General features: G+C 48.1%; 1 protein-coding gene across 1 annotated transcript; it reads left to right on the top strand.

Moving 5' to 3' along the window:
* Window positions 1–5,266: 5,266 nt before the first annotated feature.
* Zcchc3 (zinc finger CCHC-type containing 3) lies at window positions 5,267–8,390 on the top strand. Its single transcript, XM_004630774.3, has one exon. The coding sequence runs from the start codon at window positions 5,764–5,766 to the stop codon at window positions 6,997–6,999; it is 1,236 nt and encodes a 411-aa protein (XP_004630831.1). The 5' UTR covers window positions 5,267–5,763; the 3' UTR covers window positions 7,000–8,390.
* Window positions 8,391–9,061: the final 671 nt, after the last annotated feature.

The raw sequence follows: 9,061 nt of genomic DNA, 5'->3' as shown, positions 1-9,061 counted from the left end.
CTGGGGATACAAAGGCCCTATGTTCAATCCCCAGTACTGAAAAATCTAACTTTAAAAGACCGGGGATGCAGCTCAGTATTAGAGGACCCCTGAGTTTGATCCCCAGTACTCTGCAAAAAAGAAAAGAAAAACACCAGTTAAGTGTCACTTCTGTACAACCCCAGTTCCTTCCAATCATAACAGAAGGTGTCACATATACACATCTTTTGTGTGTGTGTGTGTGGCAGAACCAGGGATTGAACTCAGGCCCTTGCGCTTGCCTCTACTGAGCTATCGCCCCGGCCCCCACATCCTTTATTTTTCTACTGTAAAATTTTACCTTAGCATAATAGTACCGAGCTGTTCACCTCAGTACCTTTCCCTGAGGGATACAGGAAGCAGTCTTCATGTTTACCCATTTGGTACAGTGAAAGGCAAGGTGTGCACAGGTGTGAAAGTACCAAACCAGAATTTACACTGTCATTATGCTCCACAGGACACTTTTTGTGTATGTTTGCTTTTTTTTTGTGTGTGTGTATGTTTATTTAAGCATCACAGAGGGTATAACACACCCATACCACTCTAAGGTTTCTGTTTTTGTTTTTGAATTGCTTTTGATTTTTCTGGTAGAAGCAGCCCGGTTAAGTACAATGGCATGTGAAAAACCAGACTTGCAAATTTTGGAGGAGATCAAAAGAGAATCATCAGATTCCTCATGCATGATGATAAGGATGATCCATTATTGTAAAATACATACTACCATAAGAGAAGAGTGGTGTGGGTGGATGACGGTCATGATGCTGCTGATACCAACACAGGGATACAGACCCCCTTGATTCAGATGCTAAACAGCAATGTGAGTACATATTTGACTAGTTGAAATGTTGGGGCTGGGAAGATGGCTCAGTAGAATAAGTACTTCCCTGGCAAGTGCAAGGGCCTGAGTTCAATCCCCGGTTCCACAAAAAAAAAAAAAAAAGTTGCAAAATGGTCACACAACCTAATGGAAGGATCCAATGTTAGACCTAAGCCCAAAAACAAGGTATGGTCTTGGCAGGGGTAAGATGTACTGGACAGAATTCCATCACTGTTACTCAGTGACAGTGACTCAGGGAATTACAACAGAAAAATGCTACAAGAGTCTGTGAAGCACACGAAGGCTGAAGAGCAAGGAAAACATTTTGTATGCACCAACAGCTACATTCAAAAATGTGTGTATTGGGGCTGGGGTTTTGGCTCAGCAGTAGAACACTTGCCTAGCAAGGGGGAAGCCCTCAGTTCGGTCCTTGGCACCAAAAACAAAAAATAAACCTCTCCCAAACATGTATTATGACACCTCACTATTTGAACAGAAAGCATTCATAGGTTTGCTGTACTTAGCACAGATTTCTCATGGTGATCACAGATATGCAAAAGACTTATGAAAGAAAAACGAGTCAAAATATGACATAAAAATGTATGCCTTTATAGATGCAAAGACTTATGCTTTCAATTTCTTTTCTTTTTTTTTAATGTATTTGGTACAGGGTCTCACCATGCAGCTTGGACTGGTAGTGATTCTCCTGTTTTCAGTCTCCCCAGCGTTGGGATTACAGGTGTGCACCACAATGCCCAGTCTTGGTAGTGGGCACAGCACACCTAGGGAGGAGCCGGCAAGACATGCAGTGCTGGGGATCGAACCCTGGTCCCTGCACTTAAGCAGGAGCTTAGTTGCCTGGGCTATCTCACCAGCCTTATGCTTTCAATTTAGAAATGTATCCTGGAACTCAGCCATCCTTATTCATACAATAATAAACCAAATGATGTGGTGAACAGACTTGCTGCTCCCATCTCCCAAACTAATCAGGATGTGACATTTGACAATTGGTTTACCAGTTTCCATTTGATGCTTCCTTCACTAACAGAGCATAAGTTGACCAGCAAAGGGCTAGGGAGATAGCTCAGCAGCATAAGCGCCTGCCTGGCAAGTATAAGGTCCTGAGTTTGATCTCTGGTACCACAAAAAAAAAAAAAAAAAAAACAACTTACAAGTTGACCAGCATAGGAACTTTACACAGGAACAAAGCCAAAATTCCAAATGAAGTGTTGCAATTTCAAAACAGAGAATTGTATGGTGCAATTTTTGGATTTCAGGAAAGTTTACATTGACCTCATATATGGCAAAGAAAAACAAACTGGTACTTCTGATATTGTTGCAGGCAGTCTGAGTTAGACAGAAAATTGCAGGCAGTCAGACAGGGTCAGTCAGGCCCTCCAAGGAAGTAACAGCCAGGCGCCTTACAACTGTGGGAAGGATGAAGGCCCCTGCTGTAAATCAAACCTAAAGACTGGCATCCAGGAGAATTACTGTCTGAAGGCCACCTGATAAGGTCCTGCTTTACATTCATGCCCACTTACTACGTGACTTGCTACTCCATTTGGTCTTGGGCCTAATCAATTTTACCTGAGCAAATGGTGCTCATAATTCCATTTATTAAACATAGTTTTGTCCCTTCCTGCATCCAACTAAGCAAGACCCCTTTGTCTCTACCTCAGCCCCGCATGATTTTGCCCTATAAATGTAACCTAAAAGAGGCAACCCGCTCGGGTCCCCCTTCTGTCCCTCTCCAACAGAGGCTTTCCTTTCCAATTAAGTTTTACCCTCAACCTCCGTTTGTTCCTAAAATTCATTCTTCGGTTTTAGAGAACATGAAGTCATCCAGGCCAAGTCGGGAGTTTGACTTCCCTATATCAGGATTACAGGTGTGTGCCACAGTCTCAACATTAAAATTTTTTTAAATGAAATATTTTGTTTTCCTGTTAAGTGCTCACTGTTTAATATACTAAAATTCATAAAATTAAAATTAATTCACCAATAGACATATTCTACAAGAAAAATGTGGGGGCCAGGGAGATGGCTCAGTAGGATAAGCGCTTGACTGGCAAAGGCAAGGATCTGAGTTCAATCCCTGGTTCCACCAAAAAAGAAAAAAAAAGAAAAATGTGTGTGACGCTTCTGTGGCTATGCTGCAAAATGACAAAAGTGTGCTACACTCCAAGAATCATGCTAGTTTCCTTGAACATAGTGTGCTAGTTTTAAATCTTACATGTAGTATCCAAATATAATGAAAGAATCTCAAGAAACTATTCAGGTTGCTCTTTGAACATTGGAAGATTTGAATCCAGCACAGTGGTATGTTCCTGTAATCAAGAGGCTGAGACAGGAGGGTCCCTTGAGCTCAAAGCCCAGAGCCCAGAGTTCAAAGTCCAGTCTGGGCAATACAGGGAGCTCCTCTCAAAAAAAAAAAAAAAAAAAAAAAGGAAGAGCTGGCCACAGTGGGCTCTCACTTAGATCCTTGCAGATATTTGACTATGCAGTAGTTACCTGGGTTTAGGATTAAAACATAAATGATCATTAGGGGCCGGGGAGATGGCTCAGTGAAGTGCTTCCCCGGCAAGCACAAGGGCCTGAGTTCAATCCCTGGTTCTGCAAAAAAAAAAAAAAAAAAATCGTTAAACTCCATAGATTCTGTTTAGTTTTGTGACTAGCCTGCCCTTGGGAAGACTTTAAAAAAGAATAAGAGGGCTGGTGAGATGGTTCAGTGGTCTAAAGCACCTACTTAGAACAAGCTAAGTTAAGCAAAAGCACAGGGACCTCGGTTCAATCCCCAGCACCACATGCCAGCCAGCCCCGCCCCCTGGTGGGCTGAGCTGGCCACACACACACACACACACACACAAATAAATTAATTAAAAAAAAAAAAAAGAATAAGAATGGGAGGTGTGAATCTAAGACATGGTAACTATGAAGTTCCAAGTATGATCATGGAAATATATGTGAGAAAGGATGGAAGAGAGGGTGTGCCCGAGCTGGAAGGTGCAGTAGACACAGGGGTTGGGGACTTGGGCTTGCCTGAGGCCAATACCTGAATTTGGTTTTTGGTTTTTGGTTTTTTTTTTAAATTTTATTTATTTATGTGTGTGTGTGTGGCCAGCTCAGCCCACCAGGGGGCGGGGCTGGCTGGCATGTGGTGCTGGGGGATTGAACCGCGGTCCCTGTGCTTTGCCAAGCTTGTTCCAAGTAGGTGCTTTAGACCACTGAGCCATCTCACCAGCCCCCAATACCTGAATTTGGAGCAAAGAGAAAGCTAGTGCTTCCTGACAAGGGCTCCAGATGCTAGGTAGTGTTTTCCCCCCCTTTGGTATGAGGAATCAAACTCAGGATCTCCCCTGGCCAGGCAGGTGCTCCAGCCTAGGCAGCACTTAAATGTCAGAGACACAGAAAAGTATCTAACACTAGTGGAAAGGAAGAATAACCTTTCCTGAGTACCCATTTGGACTAAGTTCTTTGGTATAGCTTATCTCTGAGACTACCAGCACAGACAGTAAGATTCAAAAAGATTAACAATTGGGGGACTGGGGAGATGGCTCAGTAGAATAAACACTTGCCTGGCAAGTGCAAGGGCCTGAGTTCAATCCCCGGTTCCCCCCCCCCAAAAAAAAAAGATTAACAACTCAACTGGTATCGTTTAATAGCAGCCCTCTGGGAGTACACATCAATATCCCCTTGGTATGGATGAGCAAGCTAAGACTATGGAAACTGGTCACTGGCCTAGTTTGTCAGGCTGAGACTTGGCAGAACTAAATTCAAACCTGAAGTTCCACAACCAACTTTCTCCTCTCACTAGACATTTCTGGGGAAAAGTTACTGGAGAATCCTGCAATGTACACAGACAGATATGCTAAAGAAAATAACACCTATAGGTCAAGGCGTCAAACCTATCCCCTCAACCCCTACATTAATAACCTCCCCAACACCGTTGAGACAGGTAAGAAGAGATTTGTTAACTTTAGCCCAAAAAGCTGGCACTTAACAAGGAGTCCTGATTATGCTTCTGATCCACAACTTTAGAAGCAAAGGGGCTGATGAACATAAATAACCCACGGGTGGGACTGCAACGTAATTTAACGTCTACATCCAAAATCTGGCCTCTGGGGTGCTTGCTGGTTTGCTCAGTTGTTTCAAGCGCTGCTTGAGCAAACATAGTCGCTAGGGGACTTCGGTTCGATCCCCAGCTCCACGAGCCACACCACACTCACCCTTAAGACAGCCTGAAATAGCCAGAAAAAGAAAAATGACTGACAAAATCTGGCCTCTGGTTTGGTAAAATGGATGTAACGACAGCACCTTTGCTGGAAGAATATGTGATAAAAGCCTGCACCTAGAAGCACTCAATACGATTGTTACTACAGGTACAATAGAGATTTTCCAAAAACTAAGAATGACATGTGACTTAGAAACAGATCAAAAAAGGACCGATTAATGGATAGTGGTGTGATGGGTTTAGGTACATCAGTAAAATTTTTAATAATAAGTTTAAGTGACAAAAATCTAATAGTGAAATGTTCACTGAAACTCCACTTTTTGTACGTTTGCAAATGTTCCTAGCCCAGCGTTGGAAATGCTTTAAGGGGAAGAGCCACATGTGGCTTTTTGTGTTTAAGACAAAAAACAAACTGGGCGACAGCCTCGCGGACCCCGCACAGGGCAGCCCAGGGAGCGAGGCGGGAGCCGGCCCTGCGCCGGAAGGGCGCTGCGGGAGCGAGGCCCGGGCGGTTCTGGCCGGCGCGGGCCAATCCCACGGTGCCTAAATAGCGTTGCTAGGGTGGAAGGGGGTGGGAGAGGAGCGTCAAATTTCAAAAAAAAAAAAATCCACCCACTCCCGCGCCTGAGCTCCGGGCGGGCGGGCGCGATGGGCGCCCTTTGGCTGCGGGACGAGAGGAGGATGCTGGGAAGGAGGTAAAATGGCCACCGGCGGCGGCGCGGAGGAGGAGAGGATGCGGGCACGGCCGCAGCTGCTGCCCCCGGCGCGGCCCGGGGCCACGGGCGAGGAGCCCGAGGGCCCGCGTGAGAAGATGGGCTGGGCCCAGGTGGTGAAGAATCTGGCGGAGAAGAAGGGAGAGTTCCGCGAGTCGCGGCCAGCGCGGCGGGAGGAAGAAGGCGGCAGCGGGAGCGCGGGAAACGGGCTCACCGCCCCCGCGGGCCTGGCGGCGCCCTGTCTCAGCGACTTCCCACCGGCCGGCCGTGGGGACCCGAAGGGCCGTCGGAGAGAGCCGGCAGGCGAGGCCGCAGACTCCCGCAAGAAGAAGGGCGCCGCCGAGCCGCCCAGGAGGAAGAAGGCCGAGGTAGTGGCCATCGCGACCCCCGCCCGGGCCGGCGAGGCCGAAGATGCGCGCGAGCGGCCGCTCACTGACGAGCAGCAGGCGGCGGCGGCCGCGGCGGCGGCGGCGGCCCCAGCGGCTGGCCCGGGCAAGGGACGCTTCCTCGTGCGCATCTGTTTCCAGGGCGACGAGGGCGCCTGCCCGACCCGGGACTTCGTGGTGGGCGCGCTTATCCTGCGCTCCATCGGCATGGACCCGAGCGACATCTACGCAGTCATCCAGATCCCTGGCAGCCGTGAGTTCGACGTGAGCTTCCGCTCGGCGGAGAAGCTGGCTCTGTTCCTTCGCGTCTACGAGGAGAAGCGCGAGCTGGAGGACTGCTGGGAGAACTTTGTGGTGCTGGGGCGGAGCAAGTCCAGCTTGAAGACGCTCTTCATTCTTTTCCGGAATGAGACGGTGGACGTGGAGGACATCGTCACCTGGCTCAAGCGCCACTGCGACGTGCTGGCCGTGCCCGTGAAAGTGACCGATAGGTTTGGGATCTGGACCGGGGAGTACAAATGCGAGATCGAGCTGCGCCAAGGGGAGGGTGGGGTCAAGCACCTGCCGGGAGCCTTCTTCCTGGGGGCTGAGAGGGGCTACAGCTGGTACAAGGGGCAGCCCAAGACGTGCTTTAAATGTGGCTCTCGGACCCACATGAGCGGCAGCTGCACGCAGGACAGGTGTTTCAGGTGCGGAGAAGAGGGACACCTGAGCCCTTACTGCCGGAAGGGCATCGTGTGCAACCTCTGTGGCAAGCGAGGGCACGCCTTTGCCCAGTGTCCCAAAGCAGTGCACAATTCTGTGGCAGCTCAGCTCACTGGCGTGGCCGGGCACTGAACCTACCCCACCCCCCGCACCTGCCAGGGTGAACACACAGCCGGCTTACCCCTCTTAAGTGCCAAAACTTTTTTTTAAACCGTTTTTTATCGTTTTTGAAGGAGATCTTTTAAAGACGTACCAGAGACCTCTCAATGCCTTCTTAAATCGAGTTTACTCCATTTCAGCTTGTTCTGAATTGGTGGTTGTCATCAGTAAGGACTACGCAGAACTGTGTTGTGCAGATGCTGCCCCTCCCGATATAAGATTTTATTTTAATTTTTGTATTTTTTTTCTTGTACTTTTTACTACCCCTCTTCCCACACCCTATCTTCTCCCTGGAATTTCATATTCTGAGCTGCCTTGTTCACCTTTATGCCCAGCGCCCGGCATGGGGTCTCCACCAGTGCTTGTTGGATTGAAAACAATCTTGACTGTGGCTTCTGTCACAGCATCTGCCTTTTGCAGCTCTTTCCTGTCCCCTTTTTGCTGCTTCTAACCTACATGGTCTGAGAATTTGTGAAACCTGTGTTGTTAGAAGTGTTTATAATCCGAATCAATAAGCTCTGAACGGTGGCCAAGGGCCTCTCGTGGTGTAAAAACGCCTGGACTTTGTGACAGCTCCTCTGGTGGCTTACAAGCCATTTTTCAGAGAATCGTGGAAATGGAAGTTTTTTCTTGCTGGAAAGGACCTGAGAGTTGGTTTAAGCCAATCTTTTGCTTTACCTGAAGATGTAACAAACCCATAATGGTTAAATGACTGGGTCAGAGTCATAGAGTTGTCTGGTGCCAGAGCCCATAGTAGAGTCCCCTGAGCCCACACCCGGTGCTCATCCCACTACCTCTCACACTTCACAACAATTTCCTCCACCCTTAAGGGCCCAGAAAGTCTCTCTCCACAGTGATGAACCCATCTGGGAGGGAGCAGAAAGGTTCACCAGGGGCTCCTGAATACAGTACTTGGGAGACAGAAGGGCCCAGGGGACAACTCCAGGATGCATTCGTTGCTCCCTGGGTTACCCCACTTCCAGTAAATGTTCCAGGTCCTTTGGAGCCTTCCCCTTCCCCATTCATTGCCACCAATGAGAAATGGGGGTGTCCCCAGAGTAAAGAAACCTACAAAGGTTTACATTGCACCTTAGCCTCAGTAGCTAGGAACCCTAGAGAAGCAGCCAGCTGGAGCTCATCTGTAGCTCTTGGCCTCAGGAGAATGGTGGTTTTACCCCAGGATTCAGTTAACTCTAAAATGTACTTGGGAATAGACCAAGCAAGAGGACATGGGTCCGCTAAGTATTATCGAGTTAAAATAGAAAAGAGAGTACACTGCTTTTAGTTTTTGTGTTTCCTTTGCTATATATTTTGCTATTTCCTTGTGGCTTAGAATGTTTTGTTCTGAATAAATATTTATCTTTTGTATTGCTAACTCGACGTGCTATTTCCTTGCAGAGTGTCAGGTACACAATTGTACAGCCCTTAGCTCAAGGGCTGTATACACTGTTTACCCTGCAAACACACTGCCCACACCTGCAGGCAGGCCACACGGAACACCTACCTACCGGGTTGTGCCAGGCTGTCTAGCACTGTCACCTATGCATCCTAATTGTTTAGCCGACAGCTAAAACTCGGAGGCCTTAACCCATGTGGAAGGAATCCTACTCAACCCAAAGCGAAGAATTTCCTATTAGCATCCTAAGCATTTGGGATGGGCAGCCAGGTCTTGATAACGCCCTTCTGAGTGGTACAAGATTAGTGAGATGACTGCAGTGAGGTTACAGAGCAGTGGAGAAGAGGGTGGTGGAAGATTGCCAAGTATTGCTAGGTTTTAGAAAAATACCATCTTTTCCAACTTGAGGGGGGTAAGGGAGGGTGGTCGTGACATTTCCCAGATCACCCACTTGTTCAGCCAAGCCTGCCCTACAGAGGCTGGGCCCGCGGCAGAATGGGGTCAGTGCTCCGCAGCCCCTAAACACAGGGGAGGGCTTTGCAGCCCTGAGACGTTGAAGTGAGAGTTAAGTTTCCCAATGGTCTTGGTTCTCCAGCTGGGGGACTTGATAATTTATAGAGCTAAACTGAGTTGAGGCCT

Source organism: Octodon degus, unplaced genomic scaffold, assembly GCF_000260255.1.
Source record: "Octodon degus isolate 3935 unplaced genomic scaffold, OctDeg1.0 scaffold00037, whole genome shotgun sequence".
Classification (NCBI taxonomy): Eukaryota; Metazoa; Chordata; class Mammalia; order Rodentia; family Octodontidae; genus Octodon; species Octodon degus.
This window is presented reverse-complemented; position numbering and strand designations above follow the sequence as displayed.